The following is a 16,933-nucleotide window of genomic DNA, read 5'->3' on the forward strand; positions in this document are numbered from 1 at the left end:
ATACTTGAATTTATTTAACACTTATATGTTTTTGGGGTCTGAGAGATTTTAATAAACTTGGCGTTTACGGCAAGTGTCATGTTGATGCGTCACAGGTTTTCCTATTCCGAGAGAACTCATCATGGAAAATGTAACGTTACTTATGTTTGGAGTCTCAAGAGATCCACGACTAGGTTAAAAAAATAAACAAATGCTATGCATCATCTCTGATCTGATGGTTTGCTTAAAGGGATAGTTCATCCAAAAATGAAAATTCATTATTTAATCACCCTCATGTTGTTCTAAACCTGTATAAGTTTCTTTATTGAACGCAAAAGATATTTTGATAAAAAAAGTGTAACACAGTTGACGATACCCATTGACTTCTATATTTGTTTTTCCTACTATGGAAATCACTGGGTACCTAAACTGTGTGCTTAAAGGATTAGTCCATTTTCTTAAAAAAAAAAAATCCAGATAATTTACTCACGACCATTTCATCCAAAATGTTGATGTCTTTCTTTGTTCAGTCGAGAAGAAATTATGTTTTTTGAGGAAAACATTCCAGGATTTTTTTCATTTTAATGAACTTTAATGGACCCCAACACGTAACAGTTTTAATTCAGTTTAAAATCGCAGTTTCAAAGGACTCTAAACCATCTCATAACAAGCCATAAGGGTCTTATCTAGCGAAACGATTGACATTTTTCACAAGAAAAATAAAAAATATGCACTTTTAAACCACAACTCATCTATCTCCGGTCCTGTGACGTGCAAGTGCGACCTCACGCAATACGTCATCACGACAAGAGGTAGCGGAGGACGTATGCGAAAATACGCCCCAGTGTTTACAAGTGTTGAGAAAGAGGACCGTTCCAACATTGTTGTATGTTGAATGATACTAATTAATGTCTTTGTGTCAGTTTATTGTTTGAAATGGTCTGCAAATGTGCGTTTCATAACACGTGACCTTTCCACGGCATTACACAATTACGTGAGGTCGCGCTGTCGCGTCACAGGGCCGAGATAGACGAGAAGTTGTGGTTTAAAAGTGCATATTTTTTATTTTTCTTGTCAAAAATGACAATCGTTTCGCTAGATAAGAACCTTATGCCTCATTTGGGATTGTTTAGAGTCCTTTGAAACTGCCATTTTAAACTGCATTAAAATTGTTACGTGTTGTGGTCCATTAAAGTCCATTAAAGTGAGAAAAATCCTGGAATGTTTTCTTTAAAAGCATAATTTCTTCTCGACTGAACAAAGAAAGACATCAACATTTTGGATGACATGGTGGTGAGTAAATTATCTGGATTTTTTTAAGAAAATTGACTTATCCTTTAACTTAATTTATCAAATTATGTTTTTGTGTGTGTGTGTGTTCAAATAAATCTCATACAGCTTTAGGACAACATGAGGGTGAGTAAATGATAACAGAATTTTAATTTTTGGGTGAACTATCCCTTTAAATGCATTTTCCCACAATGTTACAGAAACTAGTGAAAAGATACCTGACACATTTCTGCAACGTGCTACTGTGTGACAAAACAGGATTACAGCATCAAAATATTTGCCTGCTGGCTTTTGTTTGGGGAACATATTAAAAGATTTGTATAGGGAAATAACAGATTAACTGCACAATTATTGTTTATCCACATGCATCATGCCTCTGGGACCCCAAACATAACAGGTTATCTTTGCATTAAAGAAGCATGCATTTATTACATAAATGTGTTTGTGATGCTATTTATTTAGAAATTAATCAGAGATTAAACGCATCTTGCAAATCGTATCAAGGATTATAAACAGATTTTTGCTGGATTGTTGCTGCGGTGCAACATTGCAATATGTAGGGCATCTTCTCAGTGGGGGATACCGATTAAACAACATGCAGAACATTGAAGTTTTAATAAACTGCTGCCATCTACGAGACATTTCCTAAAATCTAAAGCAATCACTATCATCATACATGATCATTATACCAACCTTAGTGAGTTGTGCTATTTTTTTACTCATCTTCAGGTGCAGATCTTGAGTGTACTCCATGCTGAGAGCAGACTCGTACAGCAGATTGCTGGATGTTAAGGATGGACTGGTCCCTGATCCGGAGGCAGGAGCGGTGTTGCCTGGAGCTGCGCTGTACGGTTGCTGCCATCCCGTTCCCGTCGCCATCTTCACTTACGAAACAAGATCCCTGCGAGTTGGTTAAGGATGATGCTGCGACATCACCACACCGGTCATCCGTATGAATGCATCCAGATCCACCGTGGTGTTCATCCACATGTCAATCACTTCGTTTAAGAGCAACCGATAAAAGGGCTGTATGCGAAACATTGACGGAGAATTAATATTCCGAACGACTGATATTAACGCTTCTCGATGCGTAACACGCGCGCAAATGCATGTTATTTATGTTTTTAGTGAACGGGTACTTGACAATAGGCTGGACGCTCGTGCATCATCACACGCGCTGGCAGTTGCAGAACGGAGGAGAGAGAGAGAGTGAAAGAGAGAGTGAGAGAGAGAGTTGTAAATGATGACGTCAGATCTGTAAAGTCTCAGTAATGAGCGCGCGCATGGTTACCTCACACCATATCTTTTGGAGCAACATTTCTGCTGCATAATATAGGCTACGTACCTTATTAATTTACTATTAAATTTGTAAAACACAATTTATGGCCTAAAATGCAAAATAAGCACCATACATCATTTGTTCATTTAAAAATGCTGACGGTTTAGACAGCTAGTATTGCATTGGCCTATCGTTTTCTTATGCGTCGCTATGCTGTAAAAGCTTGTAAATGGATCTGCCCAATATAGGGGTTCAGACTCAGTCTATGATGTTTTCCTGTTTGCCATGCCAAGATTTATTTTAAGTGTTTGTGAAATAAGATGGCCAATGTAAAATATAGCTAGGCGTTGCAGGCTGGTGCGTTAGCCTATAAAATGTTAAACGCGCAGTTGACACATCCTTAAAACAGCATAGGCCTGTATTTTACCTGTGTAGCTAATGTAATGCATCAAAAATTATAAAAAATTACAATTTGAAATCATATTTATTTTTAATGTGCTTTCTAATGTTTATATAAACATAAATTCACAAAATGTATCACTAAAGTAATGATTTGTCCATATCCAGTAAAAGTATGGCATCTGCTGGTCGAAATGATTTAATTCCTAAACAGTATTTTTTATGTTTTTTTTTTTTCTAAAAACCGATGGCTGAATTCAACACATAACACCTATATTAATATCTAAAAACAATTTAAATCAAATTTAGATCATAATTTATGTGAATTTTCATAAAAATGTGATCTTTTTCAGGCAAGCCAATGGTGAAGTTGAGGAATTTAGTGGTAAACAGGTACAAAAGTACTTCAAATCTCTCAAAACACAGCTTTATTGTACAGATGAGAAGTAAACAAACAAAAAATTATATATTATTTGTATTATTGAAAATGTATATTTTTCTTACAATTATGCTTTCAATTTTGGGGTCATATAGACCCCAAGGGCCAGAAGTGTAAACAGAGTTAAATCAGGCAGTTGAGTTGGTGGGTCAGCAGCAAAAGCTATACATTTTCACAGACTTGTGAACTGATCTGAAAGTGATGCACAGGTTTATTTTGGACTTTTCGTTTCCACCCAAACAATGATATGTGGGCCCCACGTGGGTCCCATCTGGGCAGCATGGGTTACATGTGAGCATGGGCTTCACATAGGCAATATATGTGGGTTCCATGTGGGTTTCATTATGTGGGTCCCATATAAAAAAATCTCACCGGCCCACATTTAAAAAAAAAAAAAAGGTCCAAGAATGCTCCATTTGCCAGAATTGCCAGATGGCCAATCCGCCCATGCTTTACAGTAAATTTGTATTTGTTAACATTATTAAAAATGGATTAACTAATACAAACCAACAATGAGAAATATAGTTGATGCAGTATTTATTAATCTTTGTTAATGTTAATACAGTTGTTCATGCTAGTTCATTGTGCATTAACTTAACTAATGTTAACAAATGCAACCTTATAAAGTGTTACCAAATAATTCAAAGAAAGCCACACCCAGATAAGAGAATTAGGAAATATGATGCAATCCATTTGCCTCAATGCTGAAGAATCTAAAATCTTTGTAGGCTAGATGCAGAAAGCCCGGATGCAAAGCAGAACATTTGTGAGATGGAATAAAAGCAACATGCTCCTAAAATCATTTAAAATAAATTGTTCTAAACTACAGCTACACATTTATACACACATATTATTACCAAATATATGTGATTATATATTTAACATACAAACCTATGAACACAACATCTTTAAAATGATCAAATGCTTCCTTGTGCAAAGAATATATTGGATGGATTTTTATGAAGGATTCTTCATCTGCACCTGCATTCTAAAAGAAACCATTACATAAAATCAGGAAAAATTCATTTTACAACCTATAATGTCTTTTTTTCCTAGATATAACTCCGATTAGGATGTCAAACAAAGATAAAATCATCCGTATTTATTGTCACTTAAGATAAATTACTATATAGGCTATGTGCGTCTTTGCGTCAAATTCGTGCTACACGTTTCTCCTCAAAGGCTTACAAATTCATGCAGATCTCTGGACATGTATTTCATTTATCAACCATATAAACAGCTCAGGCTTTGCTGATTTCTTTTTTTTGTCATTAATGCCACCTACTGGTAGGCCTATGGGAGTGCTGTAGGGCAGTGGTTCTCAAACTGGGGGCCCTAAGATGGTGCCAGGGGGCCCCCAGCTTTATAACATTTTATTAATTTATCATACATTCTGTGTAGTTAAACATCAGAAAATTAAAATAATTTATTACTTTGTTTAATTCAAATTTTAAGATTTGGAATGTCATAATTTTCTTTAGGGGGCCATGAAGGGATGCACTGTACACAAGGGGGGCCGCATGCCGAAAAAGTTTGCTGTAGGGTACTCATGTCTACCAAACACAACCCATTTTAATTTTCTTACAGCTGTGTACCTGTGTGATAAAAGGAAACGTCAAATGGCGCAGCGCCACATAAACTCAAACATATCTATTCATTGCAAAAGACTTATCTAAAGGGTGTGGTGTTGGTCAACATTGTTCTTTCAGTAACACACCAAAGTCAATGGTGAATGCATTCCAAACACATCCCAATATAAATGTTGGGCTGGGAAAGATTCTTACTTTGTGTATCTTTCCAAAAGCTTCTCAAAATAAAAAAAAATCATACATTAGCAAAAATACTTAGACTCTGGTACCAAGTAACAGGAAACCAGAAGCATTCTAATAGTCAGATGATATAATCTCATCCTCTTGCTTGACTCATAAAGACCTAACCTCTACTACTTCCTCTTTTTTGACAATCTCTAAACTTACAAAGAGAAAGCACGTTGTGTCAAAATATTTGGTAACTGATATGAAAATTATTTCTTTATTAGGTAATCACAATGAAAGGTAATTTTGGATTTTGCCATTTACAGTATATGAAATGTAATTTAATATAGTATTGTCTTTTTTTAATATAGTAAAGGTGAAGTATTTTGGCGGAATTCATGACATATTTACGGTTACTATATTTTTATGCAAAAAAATACTATCGTAGTAAGTTAATGATGTATTAGCTTATTGGTCAACTTGTGAAGATCTACTTTTATTAACATTTTTAACCTCGACTATACTACATTAAAAATATGACTAACGTACTACACTTTGTTAAAGTATACATTTATATAGATTACTTTATTATTTACTAGCAAGCAAAACAACATTATTACTGCACTTTACGATAGTAATGAACGCTACAGTATTTTTAATGCGAGTTTGATCTGCTTCAGTTAACCAGGTTATATTGAAGGACACTTGAAAAGCAAACATTAGCGACTTCATTATCTTTTCCCAAACAGTGTTGACGAATGACGTCACTGCGCGTGAACGTGAACGGGCTTTTAACCATGCGCTGAAAGCACAACTCGTTTCCTCAATCACCCGTTACCAGTTAAACACCTCCGGAGTTAATGAAAGTAGGTACATACGTTTTTGATTAGAGGAAAACGCAGCAGTTTGAAGATTACCTTGAGAGGCGCGCGGCTGCTAGAAAGAAGTTTTCATTGAACAGCATGAAACCATCTAAAAGCGCATTAGATTTTATTGACCTGAGCTTTCTGTCAGCGGAGGAAGAGGCAGCGATCCGACAAGTGCTGTTGCGAGATGAGGATTTAAAAAGACTTGAGACGGGACGAGTCAGGTAGGAAATATGTTTCTTATAACTATCATACGAGTATGCGTGCTTCACTATGCCAGTGCACACTTAAGTAGCCTATGTGTTTACACGCGTCCACTTTGAGGAATGTAATCATTTTGGACCTTACATAAATGTTATCATTTCATATTTTTTTCTTACTTCACTATTATTATAATTTTAAATATTGAATAATAACAGTAAAGAACAAGTTGATTTGTGCAAACTTTAGTATGAACTTATGTGTGCTTATATAAGAAACTAATTTAAAGTGGGATTGCATGTAAGAAGTAATTTCTACAGTTTACAAAAGTTGTGCAAAGCATTAATCTGTAGGCGTAGTATCATCAGATACAGCACACTGCTTGTGTTTGTCATACCAGGAAACTAAGGCAGTCAGTCCCTGACCTCAGTCAGCTCAAGATCTTGACAGGTGAGTGGTTCGAGGAGCTCAGTGCCAAGCGATACGGCCAACGAACCGATGTCACAGCGGTAGTGAGGTCCTCCATGAGATGGAAGAAAACGGCAGGTGTGTTGCAATCCATGCTGTCCTTCCTGAACACATTCTTGTCAAGATTTTTTTAAATCTTGCAATGCACACACATCACAAACCTCGGTCCTTTCAAATGTTTAACACTAACTGTGCATATGTGTCAATATGTGCCCTGCATGCCCTTGAATAGTTTTTTTTACTTTTAAGTAAATATTGACTGTTTTGGGATAGTTAAGAAAAACTTATGAATCCCATATTCGTACAGTACATTACCTGTCAGAACTCATTGCATTTGCGTCTGTCTTTTTAATCTCAGCCCATAAATTCAATCCTTTCCTGAAGAATGTAGAAGAGGAGAAGATAGAAGGTGAAAATGGGACGTGTACCGCACCTCCAAAGTAATGACTTTTATTTTACAGCCAGCCATAAGTATTTAATAGTCTGTCTTAGTCACAAAGTAAGCCAGGTCAGGCATGTACATTCATGTATGCTATATTGTTTTTCCACTGTAGTGCGTCTGCTGACCCTAGATTAATTCATCCAGCTCTTACAAAAGAGGTTTGTCACACCATATTTTCAGATTATTTAGAAATATCCGCAATTCTTATGCAAGACTGGAATTTCAATGTATTGTTTTTTCAGAACTATCACCAATATACTGATGAGGACTTTATGGACGACGGTGAGTTTGAACTACATGGTAATTTTATATGTAAATTATACAACAAAATTATTAAGTAAGCTTTGCTTGGGTGATAAAGGGGCGGTTCCCTTTCAGTCGGTCACGACATGTTGTCTCCGTTCCCTTCCTTCAGGGAACAAGGATTACATACGTAATCGCGACGTTTCCCAGACAGGGCTTATCCTAGTCCCAGACTAAAATGCATGTAGCTGCCTTAATTTAAACAATTTATTTTAACATAATCAGTGCCACTGTTTTGTCTCAAGATGCACACCAGTAATGTTTTTTTCTAAAGATTGTATGTAAAACTACTAGGGCTGTCAGACGATTACAATATTTAATCTAGATTAATCACATGATTGTCATAAGTTAACCTGACATTTTCATCTGTTCTATATTTACCATAATTTAAAGAGCACCTATTGTCCGATTCACGTTTTTACATTTCCTTTGGTGTGTAAGTGTGTATTAGTACATGTTTATGATATGCAAAAGGTACAAACCCTAAAGCAAACGATGACGCGAGTTATCGTCTCCAACGTAAATCTTTTTTCTTGGACTACAACAAACACACGGATTGTAGGCAAGAGTTTACTTCCTGGGATTGGTGATGTAGACAAGACCGACATTATCAGAATTCCTCCCACTTTAGACTCACAGCCTGTAAGTTAACTCCTGTTAATCTTTCAAACATTGTAAGGAGCGTCACATTTCCGGCTGACGTCAGAGGTATTCAGGCCAATCACAATGTACAGATTAGCTGGCCAATCAGGGACACAGAGCTTTTCAAATCCATGCGTTTCAAGAAGAGAGTGAAAGCTGGGGCTACAAAAATGTATGGTATGTGGAAAATAATGTGTTTTTTTAACCATAAACAACATGAACACATTGTATAATACCAAATACACAAAATAACGTTGTTTATAGGTGCTCTTTAACACTTTTCAAGTTGTTAATATTCTAATCAACATAGGCATGGACGAATATGGATGCTTTATGGAAATGTATGTTTATTATTAGTGAAAGACTCAGCAGATATATCGGGGTCGCGTGCCTGTGTGCATGTTTCAGATGTGTCAGTCAGCGCGAGCGAGGAAGATCGTTTTTGAGTCTTGTCGCTCTTAATTACTCTTTAAAACATCAATCAGATCCCGAACTTTATCTCTCTTAATAACTATTTTAACATCAAGCAAGTCCTGCACTTTATTTTCTAATTCCTGCTTGTTTTAAAGGCGGAGTCCACGATGTTAGAAAAACGCGTTGGAAAAGGAGACGGGCCGACTACCAAAACACACTTATAGCCAATCAAATCAAATCAAATGCTGGGTTGCGTATGTGTGGGGCGGGTCTATCAACAGAAGGTCCAGATTCTATTGGGGTAGGGGCGTGTTTGTTTGGGTGATGTCAAATATCAACATTGGCTTTCAAACATCGTGGACTCCGCCTTTAAACTGAAACCAAAATTTCAGACGTGCAAATGGATGGACATGCATCTTTGTATTAGATTAAGCATTTAGGACAGTACACCTCTCAGAAAATGTACAAATAAAGATCATATTAGATGTTTAATGACTATTTACTTTCTAATGCTGTGTTCACACCAGCCGCGGTAGAGGCGTCAAGCGCGAGTGATTTCAATGTTAAGTCAATGTGAAGACGCGTTGATGCGCGCCTGGGGGTCTCGCGGCACAAATGAGGCGTTTAGCGCGGCGCAGTAGATGCGCTTAATTCTAGACACGCGAATGGTGCGAATTGAACGTTGCTGCGGGAAATGTGCGAGTTGAAAATTCTGACCGCGTCGTGTTAACCAATCAGGAGCTTGCTCTAGTAGTGACGTGATTACAGGAAGTGAGCGGAGTCGCAGAAGCCCCTCCCATGACGCAAATTTCCGCGTGAATGTCTTGATGACTAAAATTTCATGCGCGAATGAAGCAAATAAACTCAAAATGTTCAAGCGGCAAACTAGACACGGTACATGCGAATTTGACACCTCAAACGTGCCTGGTGTAAACCCACAGTAAAACTGCATCTCAACAACGGGCTAGGCCAAGGGTCAAACAGAAATGGTGCGTTGCATAAATCGTACGTTAATAAAACAATTAGTGTCGTTAAAATGAATTCATTTTGACAGCTCTTAAAACTACTTAAATGTATTAATATAACTAAGGCCTAGTCCTGAATTAATCTAAACCCTGTCCGGGAAACTGACCTTTAGAGGTGGTTTCCCGGACAGGGATTATCTTAAGCCAGAACTAGGCCTTAGTTTAATTATGAAATATAACAATTTTTAACAAACACGCCTTACTAAAAACATTACTGTGCATTTTGAGGCAAGAAAAGGGCACTGATGTATTTTAAGATGTATTTTTTTAGTTTGGACAGCTCCTACAGTCCGGGAAACCGTCCCTTAGTGTATTCTGAATCTGAACAGTTTTACAACTGGATACTTTTATAGGGAATTAAGTTGAATTAAAATATTGGAAATAACTAAACTGGCCCTTAATGTATTTATAGAGGCATTATCTTCTTTACTGTAGGTCCGGCTGATAAAAGCTCATTAGAAAAATTAAAGGCTTCAAATGGTCACAAACCTACATTCAATAACACTGACCCAAAAGCACAACCCAAAAGCTCTTTAGATCACAGACCTGCCCTCAATGACACAGAGCCAAGAAACAACTCAACAGAAACTCAACCCAAAGACTTCTCTGGTGACAGAACAACAGGCGGTGTTCAATGGTCAAATGCAGTTCAAATGCAACCTGAGACTAAATCTGAAAGAAGTGCCACAAAAGATGCAACAAATGCTGAGCGACGAAGAAAGATTTCCCTTCCACCTGCGCTAAAGAAAGACCAATCATTTGAAGAAAACTGGGTGAAGATCTCCCTAGAGGCAAACCCAGTTAAACCTATACAGGATGAAAGCAGTACTGTTGAACCTAAACTGAAAGAGGAAAATACACACGGTGAGAACGCAAAGACACAGATGAAGAAGGACATATCAGATCAAAAGAAAGTAGATGGGATTAATGTTGATTTTGAGTCTTCATCTTTAAATTCTGCAGATCAAACAACATTAAAAACAGTATCTGAGAAAATTCCTCCAGTTAAGCCTAAACGCTTCATCCAAGACGTTTCTTCAGAAAGATCAAACATCTCCAAACTTTTAGGTTCAAAAGAAGTTACTTATTCAACTAATGCTTCAAAAGGCAGCACAGATGGAAATCAACAAAATTTGATACAAGTTTTACATAGAGTGTCAGAGACAGATAAGCCGTTTTTCTCAAACTCAGCTAGTAGTGGTGAAGTGGTCTCCAGAGATGAGGCAAATGACAAGGCAAGTTTAGACAGGAAGGGAGGCGAGCGAAAATATGTAAACACTGGCATGCTTGCCAAGGCGGATACAGATCAGCTATCAAAGCATGTAAGTGGCGAAAAACACATGGATAGGTGTTCCAATACTGATGAACCATCCCAAAAATGGGAAATTAAAATGGAATCACACAAAATTCCTTCTGACCCTATGCATCATAAAGATGACTTCCAGCAAGTTGAGACCAGAATAAAGGGAACATCTAACATCCACACTGAGCTGATACCAAATCAGAAAATATCTGTAAATGTGGTGGAACCACATGCATGTGTGATAAAGAAAGATGATGCCTGTGAAGATAGAGAAAAAGTAAAGTCATCAAGTGATCTGAACCGACCACAACTAAGCAAACACCATCTTTCTATGACAGATGATGGAAAATTAGCACGCGGTGGAAATGTTAACACTAAATTTACTGAAAACCCTTCCCAAGAAGAAAAGGATCAAATACAGCCAACGGATGACAAGCATAGGCCGAGTGATGTTTTGGGAAAGCTAAGCAAAGACCATCTTTCCATGACAGATGATGGAAAGTTAGTGCACGGTGGAGATGTTACATTGCATGTCGGCTCTAAACAAAATGACAATGCAGCTTTTACGCCAGTTCATCCAGCTAAAACTTACAAATCATCATCTGAAGACATTGCCGGACCACTTACTGTAACAGAACCCACGCGTGGTTCTTCAGAAATGAATGATGTGGAGGGATACAAAGACACAAACCAGAGTAAAGAGTCAAATATTCTACTAAATGTTCTTGCAAGAGCCCAAAAGGCAAGACCACCTGTTTTGCAGAAGATCACAGCTGAGGACAGAGACAATAAACTTCCCACAATAGTGATTTTGCCATCTGAATCTCCTGGTGCGAAAGAAATGGAAGGTAAGTAGTCATGTTTAGTAATGTCTTCTATTAGTCACTGCACATTTAGCCCAGTCATATGAAATTACGTACCTATAGTCACGTAATTTTTTTATTATTTTTCGTGATACTGTCACGAATTTCCGCGTTTTTTTGTGATCGTATCAAAATTTCTTGCCACGTATTGTTTACTCAACAGTCCTATTTTCTTACCATTGTCACTTCGGTTTAGGGTTAGATAAATAAAAATGACATCCTTACCCAAACCCAACTCTAACCCTATAACGCCAGGCGACAATGTTTTAAAATGTAGAAAATATAAAAAATAAATCAGAAAAAATAGTATAGACCAATACCTAAAGTGACATCCTAACGCAAACACCAAATCTAACCCTAAACCGAAGCGACAATTGTTTGAAAATAGGAAAAAGCAGTTAAGTAACCAATACGTGACAATGACACATAAACAGAAATTCGTGATACAACTACGAAAAAACGCGGAAATTCGTTACAGTATCACGAAAATGAATCAAAAAATTACGCGACTATAGGTACATAATTTGGTGAGGATTTTTCTGGGATCGTTTAACTTTTTGTTCATTAACACTGCCAATGATTTGCTGGAATCTGCAAGGTCCTGGAAAGACACGTGACCTGTTTAAAGTACTTCACATTCTTCTATGCAGCGTCTGAAGTTTGCATATTATTTATTATTTCTCGAACCAGAAACCACTCGCGTGCATTTTTGTTTATGATAAGACTATAAAGGAGCGCGTGACTCGTCATTCTACGCTGGTGAATGATCTCCGCTTCAGAGGGGATATTTGACGAGCTCCCTGATCTCTGCTTTAGTGATTAGCTGATTTGTCATCGTGATTGTTCATATGCATTTAAAACCCCCGTTTTGAGGTGCTGAATTATATATCTTGTTGGGATGACGCGCAGGCATTTTTGTTTATTATAAGCTCAAATGAGCGCGTGACGCGATATTCTTTTATGCTGCTGAATGATCTCCGCTTCAGCACAGTAAGTGTTGAGCTAACTTACCTGATATCTGCTTCAGTCTAGTTTGCGACATTTCTCATCGTGAATGTTGATTTGCATGTAAATCTTTTATTTTAAAGAGCTGAACCATTACTTTTGCTGTACGACACGCCCATTACGGCATTGTTTCGGCTTCTTGTTCACACCGAGGGTTTTCGGTGTATCTTACTAGGTCCTCTTTCCGGCAATGATCTCAGAAGATTTGTGTTTGCATTCACACAGAAGCTTGTCTGGCAATTTTATGGGGTTTAAGAGTAGGGTTGGAATTTTGGAAATATTCCAAGTGGGAAACTTAAAGGGCACCTATAGTCCGATTCACGATTTTACATTTCCTTGTGTGTAAGTGTGTATTAGTACATGCTAAAGATATACAAAAGGTAAAAACCCCAAAAGTATACAATGATGCGAGTTATCATCTCCAACGTAAATCTCTTTTCTTGGACTACATCAAACACACGGATTGTAGGCAACAGTTTACTTCCTGGGATTGGTGATGTAGACAAGACCGACATTATTATAATTCCGCCTGCTTTGGAGTCAGCCTGTAAGTTAACTCCTGTTAGCATTGCATTGTGACTAAATCTTTTAAACATGGTAAGGAGCGTCACATTTTCGACTGACGTCAGGCCAATTACGACATACAGATTAGCTGGCCAATCAGGGACTCAACGCTTTTCAAATTGATGAGTTTTGTATAAAATCCGTGCGTTTCAGGAAGTGAGTGAAATCTGGAGCTACAAAAATGTACGCTATGTGGAAAATAATGTGTTTTTTAATCATAAACCACGCAAACACATTGTATTATACCAAATACACAAAATAACATTGTTTTTAGCAATTGTTTAAGGAATTAAATGAAATTATTTGTAAATGTATAGGTCATTTATACAAATTATACATCACATACAAACATTAGCATCATTCACATCTGACTTATCTTCTTCCGCATGCCACAATCCTATCTATTCCTGTGTAATTTGCATAGTTTCCAAAATTCCCAGAAACTGCAAGCTTAAGAGTGTCTGGTTTCTTTGCTGATCTGTGCCCTTAAGGGCTGATATTACAGAAACAATGCTCACATAGACACACCCCGGATTATGTATTTATACATGCTGCTAAAGTTCACCCTTCACCTGTTAACTGAAGTCTTTGTTGGTAGGTGTATAATCATAGATTTTTGTGCTTTATTTGCTGTTTTCAGGAAACAGGCATGAAGCATTTGTTTTGGAGGCTTCGGGTGAGGGATCTAAAATGCCCTCCTTCACTGCAGATGCTTGGGAGGATGAGCTAGTGTACAGTACTATTCATCTCACCAATATACTGTTTAAAGGAATAGTCTACTCATTTTAAATATGAAATGTGTTGTTGCCTTGACTGGGAGTTGTTGATGCATCCCTCTATCATCTGTGTGCGTGCACGTGACGCTTCGCTAGCATTTAGCTTGGCCCCATTCATTCAATGGTACCATCCAGAGACAAAGCTAGAAGTGACCAAACACATCAACGTCCCTCCCATTCAAGACGAGCAGCCACACGAGCAAGCCCGGTGGCACAAAACAAAACGCAGCGCTTTTCTAATCGGATTTAAAAGAGGAACTATATTTTATGGCGTAATAGCACTTTTGGGAGTACTTCGACTCGCCTGAAAAGTCCGCTCCCCTTCTCACTCTCATAATGGGAGAGGGAGAGTGTTACTGCGCCGAGTCGAAGTACTCCCAAAAGTGCTATTATGCCATAAAATATAGTTCCTCTTTTAAATCCGCTTAGAAAAGCGCTACGTTTTATTTTGTACCACCAAACTTGCTCATATAACTGCTCGTCTTAAATAGGAAAAACGTTGATGTGTTTGGTCACTTCTAACTTTATCTCTAAATGGTACCATTGAATGAATGGGGCTAAGCTAAATGCTATCGCAGCGCGCTCCAGCGCTTACGTGCAAACACACAGATGATAGAGGGATGTATCAACAATTCTTAGTTAAGGTAATAACATATTTTAATATTGAAAATGAGTAGACTATTCCTTTAAACTCTTCAGTGGGAGTATCACATCATCAATGTAGCATGTAGTGTTGGTTACACCTGTTTGACACCTGCAAAATTTTGGTGTTTATATAATTTTTCATGTTGTAGGATGAAGGGGTGAACTCGGATGATGACAGCTCACTGTCCAGCTATGGGTCAGATCTGTCTAGCAAAAAAGGTCATTCTTCAAGTGGATTGTCTGTTAATGTGAGCAGGATTTTGTTGACCATTTCTGCCTGTGTTTTTAAAGGTGAAGCATGTCATTTCTGCATTTCTGCACTGTTAACATCAAAAATGTCAATTAATTACGTGACGTTTGAAAGCCACTACAGCATTTTCATAAAGACTTACTGCATGATAAACCATGCATATTAAACTGGGATAGTTTTTAAAATACACACTTCTTTGGTATGCAGTACATTATGATGACACATAAAGGCTGAAGTGGTGTCATGGGGTTCAAGTTCACATCGTGTCATATCCCAATCCCATAATCCTCTTTGTCTCTAACTCTTTCCTGCCATGCTTCACCTTCTAATTAAAATGAAAGTCCAAAAACAGATTGTCTTCAGGAAAGATTTATCCCCTTTGTTTGTTTGTTTGTGTTTTGAAGCGCACCGGCAGTTTGATGAGCGTGTACAGTGAGGCGGGGGACTTTGGGAATGTCCATGTGCAAGGCTCTGTAGAGTTTGCAATGATGTACAGCCCTATCGGAGAGCTAATCATAATGATTGAACAATGTCAGGATCTGGCTATTGCCAATATCCGCAAACAACGCACAGACCCGTAAGTTAAATATAAATATATGCATACACACATACACAGTACTATATATAAATATATGAAGAGCTCAGTTGAAAAAGCTGCTAAACTAGGGTGACCATAGGGTGCCATTTTCCCCGGACACGTCCTGGACAGTATTTCGGCTGTGTCCTCCACGCGTTATCAAGGTTTAATATTTCAGGTTCTATTTCAGAAAAGCAACCGTTACAATTCAAGGTAAGAATAAAACTACAATGATTGTATGTCTTATGATAAATAAATAGATAAATATTTTAAATATGCTCATTTTCCAGCTCCCCATTCAGCCGATCTCCGGGTCTGGTGCTATCACTTTTGGCATGGCTTGGCATGGTCCGTTGAGTCTGATTGGACGGTTGGCATCGCGCTCGGAAGTAACTAGAGAGTTTCGGTATTTTTCCTATTTATTTTTTGGCACTGTGCGTAATATCAATAGCCATGTTACGGCAGCAAAGTCCTTGATTATTACGCCAGAATGAGAGTATAGTTCCTAGCCATATCTGCCTAGAAAATCACAACTTTTAATTTTCTGTTGGTCTTAGTACACAATATAACTACAGAAGAGTCAAGTTATAAATGGGAAAAGTATGGAAACTTTTGGGTTATTTTTGAGCGACGCTAAATGGTCTGGTCAGATTCAGTGGATTGTGCTGGGCTGTGCTAGAGGTGCTGGCGCCACACCCGGAGAACGGCTGAATGGATTCCAAAACGGATGCTCTCGGCACGTATTATATGTTCATTAAATACTTTTGCTTCAAATTCGCTTCATCCCAGCCATTAAGAAATAAAGGTTTATTGGCAGAATCTGTTAAACACCACAACGATTTTTCAGCAAAGTCCTCTAAGTGCGGAATAAGAATTGCATGAACGATGGTGCGCGTATGTCAGATTTTAGTTGTCAAACTGAAAAAAATGTTCATGTCAAAATACATGCCTGCTGCGGACGCTTCGAGGGGGTTTATGATCAGGGAGACGCTCACGTTTTTTAGATTCTCGCTTAATCTCATGCGTAATCAGAGTTTAGTGTTAAGTTAGTGTCTTGCGAGTATTTTGTGAATGTGAGCGTTTCTTTTATCGTAGGCCCTTTCGATGCGTGTGCAGCATGCATGTATTTTGACATAACGCATGATGCACATACTGTAGGTTCACATGACGCACCGAACACATATTTTGAATTCACGCCCCTCGGAAGAGAAGTCACCGGCCGCCACTGTTTAGAAATGACTGAAGACTTTTTTTAGAAGTGTTTTTTTGCCAAAAAAGCTTGCATACATTTAGGGTTTTACAGCGAAAGGCTCAAATTTGTTAAATAGCAATGAAATGACTAAAGTGACATTTATGAAAATGTTTACTTATCTACATGAGGAAATGCCGTAGACTATGCCCTAACCCTTTAACAGAAAACTTTCTGCATTTGTACAATAAAAAACGTTA

The 16,933-nt window shown here is 37.8% G+C and overlaps 2 protein-coding genes across 3 annotated transcripts in view; one reads left to right on the top strand and one right to left on the bottom strand.

Moving 5' to 3' along the window:
* fam184aa (family with sequence similarity 184 member Aa) overlaps nt 1–2,476 on the bottom strand; it is a 42,571-nt gene extending 40,095 nt beyond the window's left edge. For both annotated transcript variants that reach the window (XM_055171899.2, XM_055171898.2), the window contains exon 1: nt 1,963–2,476. In XM_055171899.2, coding sequence (XP_055027874.2) covers nt 1,963–2,148 — 186 coding nt within the window. In that variant the 5' untranslated portion in view covers nt 2,149–2,476. The remainder of the gene's footprint in view (nt 1–1,962) is intronic.
* A 3,148-nt stretch (nt 2,477–5,624) lies between these two features.
* LOC129417317 (synaptotagmin-like protein 2) overlaps nt 5,625–16,933 on the top strand; it is a 16,493-nt gene continuing 5,184 nt past the window's right edge. Inside the window, exons 1-9 of the mRNA XM_073869264.1 lie at nt 5,625–6,230; nt 6,608–6,753; nt 7,034–7,115; nt 7,230–7,275; nt 7,360–7,399; nt 9,937–11,652; nt 13,877–13,954; nt 14,805–14,905; nt 15,312–15,484. Coding sequence (XP_073725365.1) covers nt 6,103–6,230; nt 6,608–6,753; nt 7,034–7,115; nt 7,230–7,275; nt 7,360–7,399; nt 9,937–11,652; nt 13,877–13,954; nt 14,805–14,905; nt 15,312–15,484 — 2,510 coding nt within the window. The 5' untranslated portion in view covers nt 5,625–6,102. The remainder of the gene's footprint in view (nt 6,231–6,607; nt 6,754–7,033; nt 7,116–7,229; nt 7,276–7,359; nt 7,400–9,936; nt 11,653–13,876; nt 13,955–14,804; nt 14,906–15,311; nt 15,485–16,933) is intronic.

The sequence above is a fragment of the Misgurnus anguillicaudatus genome, chromosome 7 (genome assembly GCF_027580225.2).
Source record: "Misgurnus anguillicaudatus chromosome 7, ASM2758022v2, whole genome shotgun sequence".
Lineage (NCBI taxonomy): Eukaryota > Metazoa > Chordata > Actinopteri > Cypriniformes > Cobitidae > Misgurnus > Misgurnus anguillicaudatus.